Consider the following 26,727-nt stretch of genomic DNA (forward strand, 5'->3'; position numbering starts at 1 on the left):
TCCAGAGAGGAAAATCAAAACACCGTTTTCCAATCTGAAGGGAGAGAAGGCTCTAGTGCAGAGATTTGATTCTCCAGATAGCACTTGGCACCATTTGCCTCCTCTAAGTACTGTAATATGGTTATGATACATTAGCATTCCTTCACATCACCAAAGAAACCCAATATGTGTGTATCAAGCATTTTTGTCAGAGAAGAAGTAGAGGGAGAAAGAGAGAGGGGAGAGGAGGGTGGACGTCTAGAAGATGGAGGGTCAGGTAAAGGATTAGCATTAAGAGGCCGTAGGGAGTCAAAAGTTGCCCGATGAGCAGCATTCCAACGGACAAAGCCGAGCGAATGGTGAAACTGTTTTAGATAGTGCGCTGTTCTCAGGAGAGGCAGACAGGGAGTTAGTAAAGTGGCTTTTAAGCTCACCAAATCCAACATATCCCAGATAAGACTGTGGCTCTTCCTGAGGGAACGAAAGAGAGCAGTAGCGGAGGGGGCTGGAAAGAATGAGGTAAAATGGAGAAAGAGACGGTTGAAGTACAAAACGTATTGAGAGAGAGGAGAGAGAGTTGAGCGATGGGGAGAGAGTGAGACAGAAAAAAGCAGGCAAAGACAAGCAAACATTTTTTTTAAAGAAAGAAAGAAAGTAGGAGGTTTTTGAGACAGAGAGGGGGAAGAGATAGGAATGAGGTGTAAGGAAAGTGAGAGCATATTTTCAGATGGGAGCACATGTGAGCTTTGGTGTTGGTTGATCCCGTCTCATACAGTTCAGCGAATGAACCCAGAGACACTGAGCAGCTCCGCCTGCCTCTCCAGCAGGATTTTATCACCTGCGTGAAAGAATACACACCAGCCAACCTCATCAATCTCTGCCCTGTGCGCGCCTTTTAGTGTTAAAGGGACAGTTCAACACAAAATTTAAAAAATACATATGTTTTTTTCTGTTACCTGTAGTTGCTATTTATCAGTCTAGATTGTTTTGGTGTCACTTGTAGACTGTCTGAGCCATAGAGATGCCTTCTATCAAATATATGAAACTATCACTAAACTAAACTATAAAGTGACATTTCACTTGTGGTGCTCAAAAGCGACAAAAAAATACAAACTCAAGAGCAATGTCTCATTCCAGAAGTCATGACCTTGTTACTGAATGATCTACTTTGTTGTTTTGAGTTTCATGTTGGAAATATTTTCTTTCTTCCATAGTTCCTACCTGCTCACACAACCAGGTCTGCGGATTATCTGGAGTAAAAGGGTCAGGATTTCTGGAAAGAGGTATTGTCTCAGACACTCAGCAACTCACTCAAACAGCACTACTACCTGCAGGGCCTGTTCAATAAAACAAATTAACCACATAATCCAGGCTTATTTATGCTAGTGTGACTCATTTTCAGTTGATTCGGTTCCGTAAAGCAAATGCAACTACTTTACCAGCACAAGATTTCATAGCCACTGAGCTTGAATTATGTTAAATTTACTCTTAGAAACAGAAACAACTGAAATCGAGTTAGACTAACCCACATAAAACTGGCTTATTTGGTAAAGTGGCTTTTGGAACAGGTCCTGTAATGCTGTTTTCTCAATAAATTATAGATAATTAGCAGCACTAGTAAGACAAAAAAATATGTGATTTTAGGATGGCGTGGTGTGGTAAATACTTTTATTTTTCCATTTTCTTTCTTACCAGACAGCACATACAGAAACACACTAAATCATGCAGTGTGAAGCAACAGTACATGCATGTGTATACATATTTAGACGTTTGATAAACTCACCTGTATAGCTGCCTTTGTTTACACTATTTTGCTTTTTTATGTGACTTTTGTCCACTTTTTGCACACACACACACACACACACACACACACACACACACACTGGTAACTGCCTCATAGATGCATGCGCATGAAGCGACAGCGGACAGGTGCACACCCACAGGCCAGGGAGCAGAGAGTCAACAAACAAGGGTCAGTTTTTAATCATCCCTAGTGTGTTTATTTAGCAGTGGTTAGGTTTTTCACTTATAAACCTCCCAAACTCCATTGCAAAATCCCTCCTTTTAGACTCCAGAGAGAACATTCAAACAGTATTAATTCCTCTTGCTGGGAAAAGGGACGGCCTTTTCCCGGAGCAATCCATAACATCTGAATATAAAAATAAATACGAAGAGCGGGCGCGCGCTTAACCCCAAAATGAGGAGGGAAAAAACCTGCCGGGAAGTTTGACGGCGGTGTGTGTTTTTCCTCTATTTCACCAGCGTCTGGGACAACATGCTTCTCCGCGTCGTCACTCTCACTGCGCTGCAGCCCATTACCATCTTTTCTTTCTCTCTTATTTTTTTTAAATCAATCTCTTTATTGAGCTCCCCCTTTTCTGTCTGTCTTCTTTATCTTCCCCCGCTCTCCCTCCCTCCCTTCCTCCCTCTCTCTCCGCTGGACGCCCCTGTGCCAGTTAACTCACCACAAGCCAGAGGGAGGACCGCAAGAATGCTTAAATCAGCATAATTAGGCCTGTGTGTACTTTAAACACACACGTTTCCCCCAAGCCTGGACCCCTGCCACCCGTACACCGCTGTGTACGCAGCCACGGCCCGTCTCTTTGAGTCAATAAACACAAACATATCAGCAGTCAGCCTCACACACGTTCACACAGCACACACACAAATACATATGCAGTAGATGAGGTGAAAAATGATGCTGTATCCTCTGCCACCCAACTTTTTACCGAAGCTAGCTCCCTCATACAGCTGTCACACACACACACACACACACACACACACGGCCCAAACCACCACCACCACAGTAACACAGTTTGACCCGTACCACTGTGTAGCTGAGGGGGAGGAAACTAAATGAATTAAATATGGGGGGTTCTGAGCTGAAAAGCTGCACGTTTGTTGAGAAATTTCCATCAGCAAGCCGGTAAAAATTAAGCACGAGCATGCACTAAAACAATGGCAAAGTTTGTGGTTTTGTCCCACACACATCTGTATGTGTTTTAGGTTTCACTGGTGCATTAACAAACAACTGCCTCCCAGCGAATCCAGGGTGCCTGGCTGCATATGGGGATTATCAGTAGTCATTACAGACCATTTAATAATAATCACCAGCATCAAAAACGAATCTGTCCAAGCATGTGATATGTGTAAGGCCAATATGACTGGCTGACTGCATCATATTAGTGAAGATGAGAGCTGATTAGACAGTGTTTGGCATTTCATCTCATTTGAATTATCACACAGGGATCCACACACTACGAGTAACTTGGTATTCTACTTTTTGGGGGGCAAAGTGCTGTTCAACATAGTGTTTGTGTGTGTCGCTGTGTCTCTGTGTGAGGTAAGACAGAGATGACACCCGTGAATTTACAGCATCAAAATACCCTAAAGACAGTAACTAAGGCCCGCTCTAAGGGCGTCCAAAAAAAACATTACACTCCCTCCCTCAGGACCTTAAACACTCACAGCTCCCGAAGAAGTTTCAGGTGCAGACGGACACTAAAAGAGAGGCCCAAACTTGCACAAACGCAGCACCAAACACAGAAAATGTCGAAACCGGATCTCGTGGAAACGCGAACAAGAAGAGGAGTGTCCAACATGAAAGGCTTGGTAGCGACTCAGCCCGCGGCATTGTACATTCATTTCCATTCTAAAGATATGCATAGAGAACAAGTAACTCCAGTCGTGAACACGCCACCAGCTTTGGAAGCCTGATGGCGTTGCCATGGAGTTTATATGTCATTAAAGCAAAACACAAAGTTAATTTGATTTCCATTTTTAACATCACTCGCCTCGAAAACAGATAAATTTTATAAGGCCTCAGCTTACTTTCCTCTTGGCACAACACTCCACAAAGTGATCAGAACGCCATGCTCTGTCTACTTAGGAAAATATTTTGTCAGCAGCACTTGATCAAAGTGGTGTGATACTGTTTATACTGTTTATATGAGGGTGCACACTGAAAACTAGCCACAAAGAAGCCACTCTGTGTCCCTCTGTCCCTCCGTCTGTCTGTCTGTCCTGTCTTCCACGCACGCGCGCACACACACACCCACAGAGGCATGAACACACTCATTTCTGTGTTTGTGCACTCACACAGCTGTGGATCTTGCACAGGGTTCAACCAAGGTAAAGATATGGTATATTACGCAATGGCTTATAGATTTTTCCACCACTGGCGGGCCGCCAGTGCTCTCAACAGAGAGAGAAAGAGAGAGAGAGAGAGAGAGAGAGAGAGAAAGGGGAGAAAGGATCAGAGAGCAGCACACTGTGTTCCACAAAGTCCGACTGACTAACTGGATTCACTGGCTGCTTTGCTGGGACTGCAGGCCTCGATGACCAGTAGTTACACTGAGGAAATAGGGCTAAACAAAAGCATGTAAGTTTGTGTGTGTGTGTGTATGTGTGTGTGAGAGAGAGAGAGAGAGAGAGAGGAGAGAGAGAGAGAGAGAGAGAGTGTAAGTAAAGCTTGTTGTTGTGCTTTGTGTCAGGTATCAGCTACATTTATTAGGCCTGGTGGATATTTCAGCTATCACTTGTACAATTCAGGCAATGTGGACTGCTGTTGCTCTATAATGGTCTGCCACACACACACACACATACACACACACACAAACAAACACACACACACACACACACACACACACACACACACACACACACACACAGCACAGGCAAAAAATAAATGACCTTAGGTCATCATTCAATGCGGTTGGGTGTCGGAGCTATACAGTATGCCCTGTGTATTTCCATCAACTACTGTCTAATTATCAAATACTTAAGCGATATCGTAAACATATCAAGATAAGTTAAAGCAGAACTAGTATGCTTGTCCCTATTCTCTGTCATATATATAATGTCAGCATGTCGGATGTTCATATTAAATGTGGCCAAACTGTCATCAATGAGGTAAATGTATGTAAAAGTAATCCCTGTGAGCAGAAATGTATGGTTTCCGACCGTTCTGAACGCTCCGTTTCCAACAATTTTTTCTACTCCCGTCTCCAACTGACGTCAGCTTGAGACAGATTTCTATATTTGGTCATCTGCTCCAGTCACGTTACTGCAGCATTGCCATTACATACACGGCTACATGTAGCTACATGCTAACGTCAGGGAAACCTGTAATCTTAGGTGCAGATGTTGTTAATATCTCCCATTCGTTACAATCCTTTCAAGCTTTAATTGAAGATTTTTCACAGCAGGAAGTGCTGCGGATCCGTTATAGTCATTCCACGGTACAAAGGACTATAGACCCGTAAACACTGACCAATCAGAGCAGACCGGGCTTTTTCAGGAGGGGGGTTAAAAAAGACAGGCGATAAAATGGAGCTTTTCAGAGAGAGGGTGAATACACATATGTTCGCACAGACTTTATGAAAAAAACTGATATGTTTTTTTTTACATTAAAGCATGCAAACATGTTCTACTAGACACCCTAAATACACGTATGAACCTGGAAATGAGCACAAGAGGTACCCTTTAAGCTTTACATGTGAGGAGTAAGTTACAGCTTCGGCTATTTTTTTTCGGAAAAGCTGAATATCGAACAGCATGGAAACATATTTGATAAAGCAAAACAGTCGTCAGACTCCAATGTTTTACTGTGAAATTGCACAAATAAATGCCTTTGACGTGAACAACAAAAACTCTAATGTGCATGCATGACAGACATTTCATCGGAGACTACTTCCAAAAAGAGACTTGGAAGAGTCAGCAAGAGCAGCTCAATCTGTTTTGAATCAGACGCTCGCCTGTCAGGATGATCAATCCGACTGTTTTCTTGATTTACTTACCGAGTACGTGACATGCATATGTTAATGAAACTTGGGTTTCTCATATCAGTCTTGTCCATATTCTCCCGCGTGGATTAAGAAGGCAGACATACTGTTCACACGCAAGGAAAAGAAATGCATTCACAGAGCTGATTTGGCCTAGATCTTGCACACCGAGGTTTCCCTACTCTTTTAATTGGGCCCTTGATGCTCGACATAGGGTGTACTTCCTCTAATTAGCTATATCTATAGCGTATGGGAGGGTGTATGAATGCATGCATGTGTAAAATCCTCTTTTGAGCAACTCCAAACTAACTAAGAGCTTTAATTTCACGCTAGGCTGCATTGTCCCATTCAGTGGGGTTACCCCCACAAAAAAGCCTCTGAGAAAATCAAAAAGAGCGAAAAACACACCAACGGGCGACGGAGGAGGGGGGACGGAGAAAGACAGAGAGAGAGGGAGAGACAAACAACAACAACAACAACTGAGGCTCATCCTCGAACAATGCAGATCTCTCACTAACCGTTACTTCTCTTTTAAAGGGAGCTAATTGAGGAGGTGGAGGGGGTGGAGGAAGAGGAGCGGGATGAAGGTGAAGGGGAGTCTGTCCCAAGCAGCTGCACGGAGAACACAGTGCTTTGGCTCTTGTATCTTCTCAGCCCTCAATTCCTTGTAGGTTCCTCATGTTTCCACTGTCTGATCCACTCAACACTCATGAACGCTTCGTAGTTATTCCTACGAAAAGTAATTCTCTGGAAATTGTTGCTATTACACTAAATTTTATCTGCTGATGAAGCAATGTAGTGTGAAAACCCACATAGTTCACTATGGCTCAGGCAGGAGGGGACGTATAAATAAACCCAAGACTTTAAACCAGGAGACTTGTGTAACCTTCTGTTCTGTTTTTCCTAACCTTAGCCAAGTGGTTTGGGTGCCTAAACCTAACAGTTTTACAACATCATCAGTGTGATCAATCATGATGTTTAAAACAGCATTCGTTGCATGTTTACAATGTGTTGAAAACTGCAAGATTTTCGTAAGAAATTATATGGCTCCGTTCATGAGAAGACGTTTCATCACTTGCTGGCAAAAAAAGAATAGCAGTCGTGCACAGGGATGATGTGCAATTATCAGTCAATCACACCTAATTTTTACCCGCTGCCAAAACTAAAATTATATGCCGTAGTGAACAGTGAAACAACAAAGGCTCTGTGGGATAATTGCATATATTTAGTTTTGGAGTGCTTTCTACTCTCATGACAAAAGTTGGCAAAGGCCAAACTGAGAGATGTTCTGAGTATCAGCACACTGAAGTGATTCCTTCTCCTCCACCACACGTCTATCTGCCTATAACATACAAGAGTGTTCAGTCTGATTTCAGATGTGTGTGTGTGTGTGTGTGTGTGTGTGTGTGTGTGTGTGGACATGTGTGTGCCGTATGGCTCGGTAAACACAACTATATCACAGACCAACATAAGACCGCTATAGGCGCTGCCTGCTTCCACTGGCCACAGATCAGCCTAAACCTAATCCACACTAGGAGGCAGAGGGGGGGGTAGACATGGACACACGCATATCGGACACACACACATGCCCATCCATCCAGGGGACAACCACCTATTACCCTATTGTGCCAATTGCCTCGGTTAAGCATGATAAATCCATTTTCTCTGGGCGGTCAGGAAGACTGCACAGATAAGGGATGAGCAGAGCACCACAGTGCTGGATTTAACTCACCTCCAAGACACATTCACATGCGCGCACACACACACACACACACACACACACACACACACACAAGCACACAGACAGACAGAGGAGGAGAGGAGGACTGTCCGCAAGCTACCTCAGGGTTTCGCTCTGGGCCTTAAACCGGCTCTTCCATAACAGTTTTTTTAATTGCTACCAACTAAGATTTTAATTTGTGCAAACTTGACAAACATGAAGCGCAATGTGTGATTAAAAATATCTGAACTGGAGATGAACTTGATTTAAGTGTTTTAGAAACCTCAAGAATCAACACATCCCTCAAACGTATTTTTTTTCTCTCCATGTAATCAAAATGAATTCAGACGCTGTTTAACTGACATGGACATGTTGTGCCATTTCCCACTTCCCTGCACTGCTTCCTCCGTCCCATCCCTCCGTCCCTGCCTACCAGCTCTCACTCTGGGCCAAGCAGTGTAAGGTGGACCTGGTCTGCCTCCAGCAAAAAGGATGAATAAGTAAAAAGAACACAATGTACCCCTGGGTTCTGCCTGCAACCCACTGCCGGCCTGCCCGCCTGCCTGTCGTCCTGGCACAGTTGGCAGGCCACTTTCTACTCTGCCTACCGTCCACTACAGCAAACCTATTCTCCGCTGCCTGTGCTGTGCCTACCAACTAGCTCTGTGTGAGCAGGATTAGTGTGTCTGTGTGTGTGTGTACGTGTGTGTGGTGCAAAGTGATGCCGGCAAGGCTCGGTATGTTACCAGATCATGCAGGCCCACCTCGGCTTACACCAGCACCGCGGCAGTCCCCGTCCGGTCCCAGTGAAACCAGAAGCGAGGGCTGACGCAGGAGAGCCATCGGCCCAGAACGGGGCAGGAGTAAGAAACACACACCTACTGTACACACACACACACACACACACACACACACATGGATGGCTACAAGCCTGAGGTGGACTCAGGTCTTGAAGGTGAGTTTTAATGAATGGACTCTCATAAGTGAAAGCCAAACTTGACTTAAAGAAAGAAAATATTTCAGACAATACATAAACTGCGTGGGCTACACACATATTGCCACACAGACTTTACGCTCTTCCATATGCACTGATTCACAAACACTGTTTTGTTGAGATGATAAGTGCCTTTATCTCCATCACCAAAGACTACAAAATCTCCACATTTTTTTCTGTTGCTATGGCTATATGGCATGGCTACAGTATGTATATGGCTTTCACTGCATGCTTTCAAGTGCTTTGCCAATCTGCACGGCTGAGTGAATTTCAAGGACTCATTTGATCTCCAAATCTTTTAAAAAAAGAAAAAAAAACTCTTCAGAACTGCAAATAATTGTACATGAAGCGTGTATGAGCAAGAATCGAGCAAGCAAATAAAACTTCTTTTTTTTGTCTGTGTGTGTGATCTATGCGGGGAAATAGTTAAACAATCTCCCGCACAGTGTTAAACATCTCTGGAGTTTGCAGCAAAGCTTCTTTTTTTTTCTTTGGCAGTGTTTGTGAGACGCGCTGTATATTAGCAGCCCACATCTCATTTGGATAAGCGGGACTTAAATGGAATCTGAAATAATTGATTAAAAAAAACGCAGCACATAAAAGTTTTAATTAACGACGCCTCCGCGACCTTCAAACCGCATTAAAACTTTATGCAAATACGTTTCCGGCACATGGACGTGAAACAATGTCACTTAGCCCGGAAAAAAAAAATCCCGGTGCTGTTTGGCAAGTGCATGTGCACCACTTTTTGGCTGATCGGGTCTGTCACCTACCAGGCCATTCCAGCAAAGCTTTTATCAGCATTAATAATACATTGTAGATTGTTTACAGCAGTTTTGCATGTTTTCTGTGATTTGTGATTTGTGAATAATTTACATGGCAAGGGTTGAAGAACACAGTCTTAATGGACATTTGCAGTTTGGGTACAAGTGGACTACAAAATGCACGTCAGTATAATTCATGCATGTGTGTGCCACACACACACACACACACACACACAGGAACAACAAACAATCCCGCCTTTTCCTTTCTGCAGCAACAAACCACAGATCATTAAAACAGACTATTAAAGAAAATTAAAGGCGGCTGTTCAAGCAAGTTTAGATTACAGGTGTGAATCACAGAGGTGTTACTAAAGGACGTTTTTCAACTCATTTCACACTAATATCCTCTAAATACAAACGCAAGCAGATATGAGAGAATGCAAACAAATCAGCAGTGCTTGATATCCATCCGCAGGAACCGGGAGGCGCACTAACAGCAGCCTAAGCAGATCAATATGTATCGCGCATATGGGCAGCACGCGTCCATGCGGCGCTCGTGCGAGAGGATCTGCTGCCAATTAATTTTAATTAATGGAAAGAAAGAGGAAACTCGATGCGGACCTCTGCCTCATATCACCAGGCTTGGAAAATTATCTGTACTAAATATGCAGTAGGGCTGTTGGACTTATTTTACGGAGCAAATCAAATAGACTATTGATTAGAAAATGTCTCCCTCACTGACGCCAGAAGAGGAAATAAAAAGGAACAGAAGTGAAAAATAAAGGACAAGTATTTTTCAGTGATGCAGCCGACTTCTGACTTTGCTGCAGTAATTACAAAAAAAACGATGTGATGAAATGCAATTTTTGTATTTAAGCACTGCTGTTTCTAACAACTCTATATAATCAGAGAAAAACATAGTGAGGTTTGGTTGGAAGGCCTGAAATAACATCCTGCATGTTTTCCACGGAGCTCGTCAAATCTGTTTAAGGAACGGAAAAGATTTTTCTTTTTTTGCACATGACACATTAAAGTGTAATATAATCTCACATAGATTTAGTAAAAATATGAATATTATATTATCCCACAGCACAGCGATGCAAAGCAGCGTCTGAAAAGTGGAGGCTTGCGGCAGGCCATGACCTCCTGCAACACTGCAGCATTTAACCTGCAGGCCTGGAGCTAAACAGCTGCGACCTATTAATGCAAAATCATCTCACCGTGCAAATTAATGTGTAAAAATTATAATGCATGACACTGATCATTAAGTTTCTTGAGTCCTGACTGACGGAAGCTGTTGACCTCAGACTAAAAAGCCACACTGCCTTCTGGTAAACACTGATATTGAAAGCTCATATTCAACTTGATCTTTAAAATGACTTTAAAGTTAAAATTGTGAAACATAGAATGGATTTATAAGATGGTGTTTAATGTGATAATCCTGGCGGCGGAGTGAAAAATGGCCCAGCGGCGGCCTGAAGCTGCAGTTCGGCGCGGCTGCAGCTCTCTGTTAACTCTGCACTGACTGCACTCACTGCCTGCATCTGTCAACTCAAGCTTTGAATAATAATATAATATAAATATGTACTCATGAACAGCGCAAAAAGCTCTGTGCTGCAAGAAAAAGGGAAAAGGTCATTTATGACTTGACCTTTGCTGCTGTGAGCTGTTAGTTTCATTGACGGATAAAACGATTTACAGAGTTAAACAGACGCATTCAAGACGTGAAGAAAAAAGATCCTCACTGTGATAAAGTGAGAAATCAGCAACATGCACAGAGTATATCTCACTTTTATGAAAAGTGCTTAAAGCATGACCTGGCCCTCTCTTTTCATTAGCCTATGCATTCATCTGTGAAAAAAACATTTATGGTGATAAATATATATGAAAGGTGATCCCAGTCTTTGGGCTGATAAAAAAGAAAAGAAAAAAAAGTTTAGAGTAATTTCTGTAAAGCCAGCAGTGCGCACAGGAGATGATAAGGCCGGAAAGGTCAAAACGGAGTCTATCATTTAGTATTTAAATACAAAAACACGAGCTGCATATTCAAAAAGGATGTTAAAAATATAAAAAAAATATTTTATAATATTATTAGATATGTAAAAGAAAAAGTAGCACTTGTTTCTCTGCATGCAACGTCTGAGTAACCCATTACCCCAAACGGCCTTTACAATTTCGCACAAGCGAGATTTCCTTCTCAGTGAAAAGTGAGAAACTCCATTCTCTGCTCTCTTTAATTAAATACCCGCGTAATTACGGTAAATGCCATATAGTCGCTCTATTATTTTTTTTTGGAAGATCAGCTGTATTTTGTAGTTAATCCAGCAGCTCGGACTGTCCACACAACACACGCCCACCACCCGGACGCCTTCAGAAAGCCTAAAAAACTAAGTTTTGTTTTAAACCGTAGCTACTAAAGTGGACTGAACTACATGACGGGCTGTTATCGATGTGCACACGGTGACCCTAAAGGCCCCCAGCGCCGACCGGCAACCCTCCGTCACAGCCGTAAGTCACAAACCCTCCGCCGTATATATTAAAAAAGAAAGTGTCCCACAACTCAACGAGCCGTATTAAAAGTCGACTCGTGCTTTATTATATTTGTCGATAGACCCGATTATTGCCTCAGGGTGGCTGTAATTAGTCGCCAACTGTCAGGGCACCGAGCCCTTCTTCCCCTTTCTTCCAACCTCCGTTTTATATAAAATAGATTTGGGAGAAGCGCCATTTTCTCTCCAAACCATGCGCAATGAGACGCGCAAGAAACCCCGCTGGAGAAGTGCCATTGAAAGAAAGGGGGAGAGAGGGAGCGCGAGAGAGGGAGAGAGAGAGAGAGAGAGAGGGAGGTTAAACACTATCGGGGAAAAGAGAGCAGGAGCTGGAAAAAAGGTCCTTAAAACGCAACAAATGACAAGCAGCAGCACAACACAACACTGAAACAAACCGCAGGCGCATCATACCGGAAAATAAAGCAGCGAAGAAGAAGAGCATGGAAAAACGGCGATTTTTTTCATACCTGTGTCAAGCAGTAAGGGGAGTACATGGTTGTGTCTAGAGATGAAAATTGGAGTTGTTGATAATAAAGTTGGATGGAGGTTCGCTGCGGTGCCGCATTGCAAAGCCGCTGTGGCTCAGTCCAGGCTGTAACCCCGCCTCGCTCACAGTGAAAGCTCCGCACTAACTTTAGGGGAAAGTTTCTGCTGCTCGCTCTCTCTCCCTCCCTCTCCCTCCCTCTGCCTCTCTCACTCTCGCTCTCTCTCTCCCTCTCCCCGCGTCTCTTTAGGATCGACGCGAAACCCAAACTGTATTTTAAAAAATTATCATCGACATTTGATAGTTTAAAAAAAAAAAAAAAAAAAAAACAGAATCAGAGCTTCGCGGAGAGGACTCGCATGAGACACGGTGTCCCTGCGTACAGGGCTGTGTGCAGGGCTCACAGTGCGCACATGTACTGCTCAGAGCTCAGCTCACTCACCTCAGCGTGTTTTATGGGATTTTATTAAATTCCTATGGAATATCTGTAATATTTCGGTTAGATTTCCTACTGGACGCACAGGTCTGCAGCAATATATGTATCTGATACAGGATTTACATTTGTTTCGTGAGGGAATGATTGATATGTGCATATCAACATGTTGTATATCAACATTTAATCAGAATTTTGCCGTGTTTTTAATTTATCTCCTCTTAATATGACAAATCATTCATTAAAAAATCTAATTTATTTACATTTATCTATCTATCTATCTATCTATCTATCTATCTATCTATCTATCTATCTATCTATCCATCTATCTATGTTTAGGAAAAGAGCTATAGAGATAGACAGACAGACAGACAGACATACAGATAGATAGACATACAGATAGATAGATAGATAGATAGATAGATAGATAGATAGATAGATCAAAACTGAAGTTTTGACAAATTACTTACTTAACAAGAACTTGTCTTATTGCTTAAATACATTTAAATATATTTCTTTGTCTTTATTCATAATTAATTATCTAACTATTTATCAGGTCTTGTTACATTGTTCTGCTCAAGCATCTTTTTGAATTTGCATTATAAATCACACACAAGTCTTTGAAAAGTGCAGAGTACAGAGCAAGCGCGAATGATTGAGGAGGCAGATTTCCTCAAAATTATCCATTTTCAGCTTTCATATCCTTTGCTGTTGCACAAAATGCAGAAGCAAACCCGAGCGTGACCAAAATAGAAGCAAGAGTTGGAAAAAAATTTACAACTGAGATTCTGCTGTGGTATTCTGTCAGCTGTGGAGGGTCACACAAAGCTCCTCGCACACAGTAAACTAATTCAAGTGTCTTCAAGTGGAAGAGGCCCTTGTATTCTTAAGTTGAGTGTTTGTTACTGTAAATTAAAAGTGTGCAATGAACTAAAAAAGTGTCTGAAAATGTGGGCCACAATTATTTGTGTTTAATTCATTTTTTTTACAAGGTGTGACGGCTGGATTCGAGGCTGTGTACGGTCATCGCTGTGCAGTTTGGGGTGTAAGACTCCTCGTCTAAAATGTATTACGACACAACATTAATTACAATTAACGAAGAATTCTAATATTCTTAATAATTTGAGAGACATTACTGATTATTCTCAAGGAACTAAATGAGTCCATAGTCTGAACATTGCGATCCATTCAGCTGTGATACCCTCGGATTCCTGTTTTTCTCCTTTTTAACCCGGTCCAAGTCATATTCTAGTGCACATGGAGACAAAAGATACCTGAACTTGGACAAAGTGGTTTAAACCAGTTTCATTGTGACTCCCATTGTATGGAAGCGATACACTCTGTTTCTAATCAGGCTTGGCTTTATCCTTGCCCGCTCCCTGCTCCTCAGCCTAATCAAACTCATATATGCAGGCAGAGTGCCTGCAATTATACATAAGCCCCTGCCTTGTGCATGTGTGCGAGTGAGAGTGTTTGTGTGTGTGTGAATACAATTCTGTATGTGTGTTTGTACGAGTCTTACACAACGTGTGTGTGTGCAAGGGTGCGGTTTCGGGGGGTTGAAGTCACCCCCGTGCCTGAATGCCAAGTTTTTCAGGGGGATATGAAGCTGTGCAGCTTTACGAGACCTCAGCCTATGTAGGATACTTAGACACTCACACCACAGACACACATGCATATAATGTACAGTATGTACACATGTACACATACACACTTTTATACGCACACGGCCGCAAATGTCTTGCGGTCAGAGATACGCTGGCACGAGCAACTAGAAGGAGAATTAGATTGAGAAAAAAGAAGCAAATACAAAATAAAAGTGGAGGAAAGTGAAGCATATTGAGGTGTAGTCTATTCCTTTCCCATAGTCTCTCCTCTTTCCAAACCACACCCCACCACGGCACAGGCCCAAACCCCAAAGCCTTTGTGTGCTCCCTCGCTTTCCCTCTTTTTCTTTCAGTCCACCCCCTTTTCTATTTCTCAGCGGTTCTTTTTAGTGACCTTTTTTTTCTTATTCTTTTTCTATCTTATAATCTTTTGCTGTTCCCTCTCTCTCTTTTCTGCCGTCTTAATCACACAGACTGTCCCCTTTTCGTCTGTCTGACTTTACTGGCCGTCTTTGTCTCTGGCTGCAGTCTAGGGCCGAGACATCCATCTCAGTATTCAACACAAGCAACTTGGCTGTAACAAACAACCACAGGAGTTACAAAACACTGACGCTCAGGTTTTCTTTCCAAACGATCTCTCTTTTTTCTTCAAACAGTCCTCTCCGGCCGTCACCTACGAAAGCCCCTCGAGCGCATATAGTCTCTGGTGGTTTCTGGGACTACGTTTACCATTAAAAAAGCTCACGAGAAAACCATATGGCGCGTCTAAAGTTAGCATGTTGTGGTCTCCCATTGACACACAGCACTACCCATATACTTGCTGTTTACCATCGCCTGTGGCTAGGCCATTAAATATTGAAAGTGATGTAGCATACTGATACTGCCATTAGCATGCTAAATGTGTGAGACAGGTGGTTGAGGGTGCTTTTCAAAAGGCAGGAAATATGTGAACGGAAAATGTGTGTAACTGTACCGTTTACTACGCCGTACAGTGTAAATATTGTTTGAGTAAGCTGTTTATGTGTGCTCTGGGAGGGAGCACGCCAGTCAAATGCATACAGGCATATGCAGTCAGAAAGAAATGGCTGACTGGCCGTTATGGCTAACAAGCATATCATACACAGTGTGGATCCCGGAGACTCTTTGGATCTGTTTGCAATCTGAGTGTTTGTGTGTGTGTGTGTGTGTGTGTGTGCGCGCGCGGAGCAATGTGTTACGCCTGCTGCTTTTTGTGTGTTTACTGTGCTGCATATACATTTAACTCCAACCGGTTTGGATTACTGCATCTCTACCGCGTTTGTATTCAACAGGAAGAAAACGTACAGATTTATTTTTCCAGTCTGATGTCATCATTTCTTAACCTAAGCGGTTAATTTAACATGTCAGATTACAGCACGCAGGCCAAAGGGGCAGTTTTCCAGGCAGTCAAATATCTGAAAACTCAACCTGAAGAACGCTGTGTGCTGCTTTTACTAATATATGAGAAAGACCACATGGAGGACGTGTCACACACACAGAAAGTATCCTGCAATAAAAAACAAAAATTTCTTATTTTGTTTTCTGCCACTGGCTTTGTCCTCTTCGCGAGGAACATGTGTCTGCACTCTGCAACAAAGCCAAACAACTGCAAAGCATAAATTACACTTTGTAAAAATACATGTGACAGAAAAGTTGACATTTTGAGGAAACACAGTGTTTTTGCAGGGCACTGCAGCCACACGTCAGCACGGTGCACAGATGAGTTCAGGACATCCACGATGACATGTGGGAGATTTTACAGGAAGTGGTTATATGAGCATGCTATGGGCAGAATGTCAACATTCAAAAATGTGTGTATATTTCCTGGACACATTAACTCTCGAAGTTTCAATTCAAGATCTAAAGAATGAGGATGATATAATGGTTAACATCCACATGCTGACATCTGACGAAGAGTTATTCTACAACATTGCTCTGATGAGCCTTTTGTACTATGAACGCCCTCCTTCTCTCAGCTGCAGTAAATCTTTATAAAGGAAAGGGAGAGATTGTTTTTAATGGATTGGGCTTGTTGGTGTGTCCAGGAAATAAATCTTGGGACGTCAACATGACAAGGACAGATGAAGAGAGTTTGTCATGTGTGAGCGTGTGTGAAAAAGTGTAAGAGTCTTCTTTTCTATTTTTGAATTTTTTCTTTAAAGACCAGAAACAGAGGTCCCCAATTTGTCAGTGTAGAATGATAGTCCACTGTTGGTAACATAGGAATGTATATGTGTGCGTGCATGTGTGTGTGTGTGTATGTGTGTGTGTGTGTGTGTGTATGAGTGTGTTTATTTACCCTATATGTATCAGACACAAGGAAACATTCAGGCATCCCTGGGCCTCTAGCAGGATCGTCGTTTACCAGGTAGGTGTCAGTAGCCTAAAACAACAAAACAAAACAAATGGTTATTTAGTTAAACTTTTATCATTTTAGTAGCACAGTGATCTAGTCATAATATTCACAACTCTCTTAGGAAGCAGATCTCAAGCGTTTCTGGCACTAAGGCACCAGAAATTCTTGCATTTGCTAATTCAGTGGCTGCTGAAACCTGTTGCTTTGTATGCTTTTCCAGTAAGAGGATAAAACTTCTGATACAATATAGTAAAACATTTAAATCATTTGACTGTATATCTGACATTTGTTGTTCTTTAACACATGTTAAGCTACACTCAAATGCAATTTAAATAAAATTCCGATAATACGTTCAAATCTAGAAGGACATTTGTGACCAATCGTGTCCTGAAATCACCAGGATCAAACATGAATTTTGTGCTTCCCGTTTGTGAAACAAACTGAAAATGTACCTGTACTATTAAATGACAGCCTTATAACCAGTGTTGGTGTCATTTCGCCACAGAAAGGAGCTAACAACTCCTGCACTATACATCTGCAGCCAGACTGTCTCTAAGTACCAGCGTGCATGCATGCATGTGTGTGTAAGTGTGCATTCAGGGAGCTTCATTTGTATTCTAAGTCAAGCAGGCAGGGTTCTGGCAGGGCCCGGAGCTGTGAAATGGGCTCTCCTTGCAGTTCTGCCGTTGATTGGATCAACCTATCCCACTCTACTTAGCCGAAGGGAGCCCAAATCCCACAGCCGATGTGCCGTTCTGTGAAATCCTATTTCATTTCACAACTTTAACGGATAAAAAAGCGTGCACGCACGCTTGTGCCAGCCCGAGACCCCATGCCACATTTATTTAGCTGAACAGGAGCGGAGAGAAAACAGTGTATCTGGTATGTGTGTGTGGAAGCATTTAAATGCACACACATGTAGTCTCACCCTTCTGAAAATATAATCACCTGCACGTACAGTATGTATGCATTTTTTTCTACGCCCATGTCTCTCGGCCTTGCACACAGCAGCACACACACCAACGCACACGTGCATGCCACTTACGCAGACACACAGACACAAACCCCATAATAAGAGCCAGACATTGGCAGACCACACAGCCCTGAGTTGTGGTGAAAACAAAGGCTATTCATATCCTTTGCAATGAGAGGTCTGTACAGCTAACTCTCTTTCTCCCTCTCTCCCCCGTCTTTCCCCTCAGCTTTTTATTACAGATAATCTGCACTCGCAAACCTTCCATTTTTCTGCAATTGTGCGATTTCTAATCATCTTTATTAGTCCATAAACATGTTTTTTTTATTTTTAGTCTCTTTTTATAGCCGAGGCCTCCAGCTCCTTAAGGGGGCAACACAGTGCCCATTGTTAAGTCTCAAGAAGGGGATGAAGCCAGGAACGGAGTGAGAGAGAGGCCTGCTGATAAGACTGCAAAGCATTATGGGAATGGGGTAGCAGAGTTCCTCCAATGCACACATACACATGCATGCTGATATACATACAACACACACACACACACACACACAAGATAAAATGCAATCACTCAAAGTCTGCCAGGCCACATGTGTCTGATAATGAGAGGATGCATCTGATTGGCCGGCGCTCAGAATAATGGCCCGTATCCACGGCACCTGTGTGGGGTCCGCACCAGCGCGAAGCCTGCCCACCAGCAAGGCAGACCACAATGCATCAGGTGTGCTGGAGCCTCTATGATTGGCTGCGCCTGGCCAGAAACAAGGTCAGGTGCACGAGCAGGCCTCTTCTGATTGGCTGAGTCGGACCCAAAAAGCTGCGGGTGGGAAAAAAGGGTTTTCATTGGCTGCCACTGCCTCATTCTGCTGGTGAATGGTCTGGCAGGATTGCACTGGGAGAACTGGTAACTAGGAGTATGTGAGGACACAAACTGACTATATCAGAAAATCTTTGTACGTGATGTCGCCCTTCATATACAGAGAATCATCTTTTACCGTGACCCAAGGAGCTCTTTGAAACAATGTAAAACACACAAAAAAAAACAAGCCGCACTCCAACAATAGATAATTTGCTCTCATTTCATATTAACCAACCGTCAAAGAGGAATTTAAATGCCCTCTTTATGTCGTCAGCCAAAGAAACAGGTGTTGATGAACCTCAATCCCATTGTGCAACAGTGAATAACATGAAGCTAATGAATAGGCTAAGCTCTGTACCTGCCACTGGGGAGGCCAGAACATACTGACTCCCTTTGTAGTAAACCCCAAAAAAACTCCAGGCCCCCAAACACTCTCTCCTGCAGCAGTGTATGAATTATATATTGTACTATATATATAGAGCATATGCCCGGCCCATATGGCCAGCCCTGAGCGAAAAAATCTCAAAGCCCTCCTTAATTAACATTTTAGAGGGAAGATTCGGAGGCGGGAGATTGAGTCAGTGACCTATTTGGAGTCCATCATCGCCCAATGCAAATGTGTTAATTGAGACAGATTTTCCAACTCCACAAATATGTGGAGTAGGGGATGCGATGGAGGATTTTTTTTTTTGTGTCTGAGCCATCTGATCTAAGGTAGGGGTATAGGATCTTTTTTAAACTGCCTTTCTTGCTGCCTGCGCTGACAAAAGAAGACACTTCTCTTTCACTTTCTCCCTCTCCATCTCACACAGTATTTCCTTGGCTCGCTCTCTATCTGTCTCTCTCTCTCTCTCTGGGTATATGTGTTGACGACCATATGGCCAAATTCTTTGGAGGTGAGATCTCCGAAACCTGCTCACACACTCATGCGCACGCTCACACGTGTACTCACACACACACACACACACACACACACACACCTCCACAGAGCTTTGTGTATGAAAGGCCCTGATGGTGGAATTTGTTCTCAGATGGCTCCATTTTAAAGCACATGAATGGCAACATATCAATGATCCTCCTCTCTGTCTTTCTGTCTCTCTGCATCTCACGTTTGCAGTCACACACACACACACACACACACACACACACACACACACACACGCTTACACACAAAATCACCACCTACACACACAAAAAACTTACATTGCTCACACACCTGGTGCAGCCCTCTCTTCGTTTCCAGAACGCATTTATTCTGGCTGCTGCACAATCATCAACCACATAAGCACTATCGCTGCTGTCAGTGCATCTTTTAAAAACCATAATTATTATCACCACCATTGTGTCTTATCATCATGATTTTGGTGGCTGAAAATAACACTGCCAAGTTTAAGGCACAGGATGAAAATGGGGGGAGGGGATGGGGAGAGAGAAGGAGAGAGTCCAGCCAACCTGCGTGAGATGGCAACCACTTCAAAGACGCCAGGCCGCACCGGCGATCTGTTCCACGGTGTGTGAGGGGTGTATGAAAGGCAGAAATGGCCGCCGTGTGAGTCCCTGCCAAAGCTACCTCGGGGAGAAATGTTGGAAAAATACGATTTTTCACACAGCCATCTCAGGGGGGGTGGTAGGGAAAACGGGGGAGAATAAGAAAGAAGATGAGAAACTGAGGGGCTGCATTAAAAAAAGAAGGATAGATGGATGGCTGAGCAGAGTGGGGCTAATTATTTCACTCCACTTGTGGGTCCTGAAGGTTTTGCTGGGTCAGAAGTACAGCCAAGATGCAGTGCTGAAGATTGCATTTGGCTTAATTGTGCAGTTGTGTTTTACACAATAGTAAACGCCGGGTTTCTGGATGAAGTGTGAGGCGCACGGTGGGAACAGTTTCTGTTAAGGAGGCCTGACTGCAGGAGGCAGCAGTATAAAATTATTTCATGAGACTCAACATAAAAACATTCGACATATGGAGAGCTGTCGACTAACACTTATCGATCGGTTAAAGATTCATGTAAGACTTAAAGCTTGTGTTTCAGAGATTTGCTCATTATTGACTGATATAATCTTAGTCGACTAAGACCCAAATGAAAGATTAGTCGACTAAGAAGGTGCAGCTTAAGACTTGTACCAGAAATTTCACCTTTAAATGTATCTGCCTGTGATTTGAAACAAAGCTGCTTATATGCAAATCAGCTTGGTGACGCGAAACTTTTGCATGCCTAAGTAATAGACAGAAACTATGCCAGCCTTAACAATAACTGTCTCAACTCCGTGTAAAATAAACATATCCTTTCACCAAAACTGTTACGGCGAAACAAGTTTGAACAGAGTGCACATTGTGACACACCCACTGATTCGCCTGGGCTGGCACCTCGCCTGTCAACTACTGATCTTGCTCGACAGGCTGGCCTTTTGATAAACACCATGCCAATTGTAACACTGAACTTCCAAGGCTGCAACATTTCGCCGCTTGCATTATAAGCCACCGCCGTACACTAAGGTAACCCAACGCTACTGGCAACCGCTTTCCTACATGGATCCTTATTCATGCTTCTTTAATGGCCGAACCACACTCAGTTTAGGCCTCGCCGCACCGGCTATGTGCATTTAACAATGAGGTTTGGGATGGTACAATCAGCCCTTTGTGTCACACAAGGACTGATCCGTGGGGAGATTTTCTTGTGGTTATGGTTCTAATACAGCAGAGTTTACCACAAAGACCTGGAAGCATAGAGTTACATTACAAAACACACACAGACACACACACACACACACACACACACACACACACACACTCAGTATGACTCAATAAAGCAGCGTGTTGAGCTCCTTTCAAATGTCTCACCCACTTCCAACTCAACTGAAATGGTACTCTAAAAATTTATTTAATAACATGGTACGGTTCACGCCCACCTCCCAGCTTGGCACCAATAACAGTCTTGGCTTTGATTTGACTGACAGGTTCTGTGGTTGGCAGGTTTTTTCTCTGCAACAACCGCAGTGCAACCAACTGTGAAATTAAAGGCCCACAATCAAAACAAAGTGAGTATTGTTATATCACTGCCAGTTATGAGACATTGTCTAATGTTTGGTGCACCTTAAGAAATAAAGACAGATAATAGTCAGCTGGCATCACAAAATCATAACGTGACTTTATGATGTGACACTCTGGGCCGCTCCTGTTATTGTAGAGGTATGGACAGGTGTTGCATCATTGCAAATATTTTTGGCAGGTGACCCCATAAAAGAAAGTTGCGTAACTGATATTTAAAACATGCGGAGATATGTGTGCAGACAATGTGCAATTCAAGTTTCTCCTGTGAAGTTGGTTGTCACTTTAGCTTTTTGTTGATGAAACTGAACATCCACTGCAGTCTGAATATTAGATAATACTTTCTGAACAAACAGAAACATATACGAGTTAGTCATTATACCATGTGCAATCAATACAATTAATTAAAAAAACTTCAAATATTCATCTGTATAATCTTTATCAACTTTTGAACATATTTTGCTGAATTGCTGACAATTTGTTGCATGCATTTATTATTTTTAAATGTATTGTCTTTATTGGCGAGACAAAGACATTGCCATTTCAAAAATGTTATCTAAATATTGTTTCAGTCATAAACCATTACATTATAATACTCTTATATATATATAAAATATATATATATAATATATTGAACCTCAAACCTGCTGGAGGACTACTGATTTGCTGGAAGAGTATTACTAATTATTACAGTTAAACTGCTTCTTAGGTGTGTTTAAGAAGCCACATTTTTTGCTATAATAGAAATATTGTGTTTCTAAGAAAAAATCTGACTAAATTCTGAAATGTGCATACATGATTTCCTCTCTAAAGTATCTGCGTTTCCACAAACTTCCCTCAACATTTTAACATGTCTTTGTTAAAACCAAAAGCTCACCAGTTTAACTCTGTAAGCTATGTTGTATTATATAACAGTAATCTCCTGGGTTGGTAATGAAGATCAGTCATAATGTGGGTCACAATTATAATTATAATTTGGGGTAATTATAATTCAAAAGCTTTGAACTGCAACATGACAGAGACTGTTTAATGTCAAGGAATATTTTGCTGGATAATAATTATCTGATGAAGAGAACAAAACAAAAATGCATATTGTGAAATATAATATTTATCTGTCTAAATGCTGCATGGTTTAAAAAATATAGTGAGATCATCAGATCAGAGATTGTTCCTTTTGATTTTCTGAGCAACATTAAACACGGAGGAGCTCCTATTCATACAGCTACCGCACAAAGACCGTCTGTGTCCCCTCACCTCCCCAGCCCCTTGTAGTCGCTAGAAAGTGTCATCAACTACGCAAATGAGCTGCCCATTGATAAAAAAAACTAAACAAAAACAAAAACAGCAGGCGCCTCAGACAGAAAAGACACAGCCCGGGTGCAAGGTGGAGGAAGACTGCGCCACATGGATCTATAGGATGCTTCCACAATTTCATCATCATCATCATAATGATAATAATGATGAATAGCGCTCACATACTATGCTGGGCTCTCAGATCTCCGCAGTCTGCGGTCGCATGTGTGTTTTATTCTGTTTGATCTGAGCCTCGCAGGAAGATCAGCCTCCACTTTGTCAATCTGTATTTACTGGGCCACTCAAACGCCTCTGCAAACAACTCAGCCTGCACAATGTTAACCCAGCAGAGAGGCGAAATCAGCTCCAATTAGGAAAAAGATGCTTTATATTACAGAAGACGGATAAATATTACAGCGTCGTTATGTCTTTGAGGAAGGTTCGGGGAAATAACGAGCAAGAAAGTTAAGTCCCCAAAATATACGAGATATTTGTATAGTATAATATATAAAACTGCATTAAAATACATAGTAGTGGTTGTGAAAGTAATATGGGATAATCAGCATATTATTATATTTTTTAAACGTGGTTAATCAATCAGTTTACATGCTTCATAATTATCAAAATTGGCAGGAAAGCAAGGTGATATGACACACACATATTTGCGCTCTCTCTCTCTCTCTCTCTCACACACACACACACACACACACACACACACACACACACACTCACAGACACACACACACACACACACACACACACAGGTGCGTTGGATCGTCATCCATGGCCTCCCCACTCCCACAGCCAAATCTCACTCGGCTGATCTCGTACAAAGAAATTAAAAAGCTGAAACTAAACTGCAGGGATTGAGTTAAACACGAGCAAATGTTTGGTTTCTGTTCAGTCCTATAGACTTTACCCCTATAGACCCAACAGAGGGGAACTATTGAGTTACACAGCACGTACCATTATAGCGTGGGGAGATCTGCCAACCCTCTCAATGCCCCATTTTCCTTTAAAAGTTCAGCTTCCAAAAAAGTGAGAGAGGGAGTGAGGGCTGAGGGAGGAAGACTTGGTCTCCTTTCGCTGTTGCCGGAAGCAAAAAAAGGACCTTTAAACAAGTCGGCCTTAGGCCCAGATAGAGAAAAAAACACGCTCTTTCAAAAGTGGGTCCACTCTGCAAGAGATAGGAGGAAAAGAGGACAGCAGCTCCGAGCCCTCCGTCTCAGATGCGCCCCATGTCCAAGCAGCTAGAAGTCAGAGAGGCGTCTGCGTCAAAGTCCCGAGGTGGTGCGTCCTTCAGCGGCCAAACTTGTCCAGCAGATTGGGGAGCCGCTAAAAAAAAACACAAACCCGAAATAACACGAGTAACACGGTAAAAAAAAAAAAAAGAATGGACGGGAGAGAGGATGCAAAGTAAGTTTTCTTTTCTATTATTTTTCCGTGTTGCAGCCTTCAGCTTCTGTCTCCAAAACGTGTCTAAAAGCGGCTGTCTCCCGCGCCGCGCGTCCGATCTGTTTTACCCTCGTATCTCTCTCTCTCTCTCCTCTCTCTCTTGTTCCAAACACACACAAACACACACACACAGGCATACACGCGGAGTTACACACACAAACGGGGGGACACCCCTGGTCCCTCGCCGCCTCCTCCTCAAAAAGCTGACGAGATGAAAGAGCAGCTTGCGTTTTGTGCTTCTTCAGATCGCTGCAGAATGCCTGCACAGCGACACGTAGTTCGGTCCGGTGCTTCGGCTGCGCGGCTCCGGTGCGTAAAATGGAAGCTCTCCGTGCGCTCCGGCAGCGACGACAGGCAGTCCAACACTTCCCTCCCGAGCAAAAAATATCAGCCGCTAAATAGCTCACCTCCGCAGCCTGTTTACAGACACACACAAATAATAGCCGGGGAATTAGGGCAGTTGTTTACAGTGGAGGTGGGGGCTTCAGCCGGCAGCGTCGCGCTGGTGAATTATTAGGTGAATTATTAATAAAGCGAGCGGTGTGCAGGCTGTCGCGGAGAGAGCGGAGCGGCCAGGGGAGCAGCTGGGGCTTTAGGAGAATTAGGAGGACCAGGGGCTAAATCACGAACGGCGGGGATTAAGGGTTGCACTGGCTCCTACCTACCGCCCTGCATGTACTGTTGGGTTCAAGAGTGGCACTGTGCAGCATGGGCACGACCCCGAGCTGATCCCTGCTCGCTTTCCGTAGTTTTTTCTTTTTTAATGTTTCAGTCTGGAGCGAAGATAAAGCAATAAAAAGGTTCACGTGGGTTCAGTGGGTTCATTTAAGGAAAGAGTGCCAGTGATCTGTCTCCATGCAGCTGATCATTCAAATATAAAAAGCCTTTGTCAGTGCAAAAGTTCAGCTTCAGGACGGTTTTGACGGCAGGTTTTCGCCCATATTTCTGGATTATGTTAAATGTAGTCTTTTAATATTCACAATGCTGGTAAGTGTAATGGCAATGGTGGAATTTAGCAAACTTTAAAGCTTTTATAAAACACTTTACTAACAGATTTAGCGTCTTACAGCAGAAAAACGCAGTGAAGCAACAGGATTAAATGTGACTGAGATGTTACAGACCAACTGGGAGCCAAAAAAGATCTGACTTTAGGGAAATAACTCAAAATTAGCTTTTTCTTATGAAAGTAGTTGTTGCAGACTATAAAGGTCTGCACCAGCAGCAGCAGCAGCAGCCAGGAGACAGAGACCCGTCCAAGACAGCAGAAAGACAAGACACGTGGACATGATCTCTGATTATTTAGGGAAAGAGCCAAAGGGAAGTTCAAAGTGGACTTTCAAATTAAGAGAGTTAAGTTATTTATGTGACCTGTTCATGTCCTGGAATGAGCCGCAGCTAGTTTTGGTATAAATGAATTTGGCCAGCAGGACTTGTGAGGACATCATGGTGTCCAAAAAGGGAGTGTCACACAGAAAATAGCCTTTCAGAAAATGTTTAGCTGCAGATGAAAGTGATTGCACCAAACCCAAGAAAACATTACAACAAATTTTTGAAAATATGTTAATAAAAACCAAATTAAAATAAAGACAAGTTGAAAGCATTGGCTCTGCACATGCAGGCAGATCATTTTATACCCATCTCTTTTTGTTTCATATTTTAAATTTCAGGCTTTTAAAAAATAAATATAAACTATTGGGTTAAATCAAGACAACTAAATGAACATTTTAAATCTTACTATAAATAATCTTGGCCTCACAGTATTGAACCTGCTGAATGTGCGTGTAAAATTTATTTATTTTCAGTCGTGCGTGTGTCGTTATCCGCCTGTTGTTAAACTCAGACGTCGAATGACATTCCTCCAACATGTCGACTTATTAAAAATTAAATGTTGACCTCCCCTCACATTTGGCCACATCAATTATTCATCTCGTCGTTGAAATTTGGATTTAAATTTTTGTTTCAGCCTAATTTGGATTATTCTATTTAACACGACAGTGAATCTGCGGTGGGGTGACGTGAGGATTTTTTGAGTTTTTCCTTTTTTTTCTTTTTGTAAGATTTTGAGCTTACGGAGGCCCTGATGGTCCATTTACTCCACAGCACAGATCACATTTGTCGGTTTTGTTGGAGCTATAGTTTTAATGTTTGGAGATCAAAAGAGAGCCTTTAATCAGAAGCTGATTCTGGTAATTATAATGTAAAGACAAATATTGTAGACTGTCACCTGCACATTCATTCTAAGTCAAAGGCCATTTTCTAGCAATAAAGTGAAATATTTTGTTCCACATTTCGATCTTATTTTCAAAATAAAATGCTTTCCTGATACATTAATTTCATGAATGAAAAAAACGAGACAATATAAATGTGAATGAGCTCAAAGGTGAGTCTCATGTGTCTTTTTGTGACACATATGGCCG

At 42.6% G+C, this 26,727-nt stretch overlaps 1 protein-coding gene and 1 long non-coding RNA gene across 11 annotated transcripts in view; one reads left to right on the forward strand and one right to left on the reverse strand.

Moving 5' to 3' along the window:
- The window catches only part of LOC131976317 (nuclear factor 1 X-type-like), a 119,347-nt gene extending 93,237 nt beyond the window's left edge, over nucleotides 1-26,110 (reverse strand). For 2 of the 10 annotated variants that reach the window (XM_059339343.1, XM_059339352.1), the window contains exons 1-2: nucleotides 23,822-26,106; nucleotides 16,631-16,714 (exon numbers count right to left, since the gene is read on the reverse strand). In XM_059339343.1, the coding sequence (XP_059195326.1) occupies nucleotides 16,631-16,714; nucleotides 23,822-23,824 (87 nt within the window). In that variant the 5' untranslated portion in view covers nucleotides 23,825-26,106. Of the gene's footprint in view, nucleotides 1-12,256; nucleotides 12,460-16,630; nucleotides 16,715-23,821 lie in introns of those variants that run through there. The other 8 variants (XM_059339361.1, XM_059339319.1, XM_059339293.1 and 5 more) reach the window with 8 other exon arrangements.
- On the forward strand, nucleotides 3,854-6,636 carry LOC131976373 (uncharacterized). Its single transcript, XR_009394789.1, has 2 exons — nucleotides 3,854-4,360; nucleotides 6,300-6,636. It is a non-coding gene; the product is annotated as an uncharacterized LOC131976373 (long non-coding RNA).
- Nucleotides 26,111-26,727: the final 617 nt, after the last annotated feature.

This window comes from Centropristis striata, chromosome 1 (genome assembly GCF_030273125.1).
Source record: "Centropristis striata isolate RG_2023a ecotype Rhode Island chromosome 1, C.striata_1.0, whole genome shotgun sequence".
NCBI lineage: Eukaryota > Metazoa > Chordata > Actinopteri > Perciformes > Serranidae > Centropristis > Centropristis striata.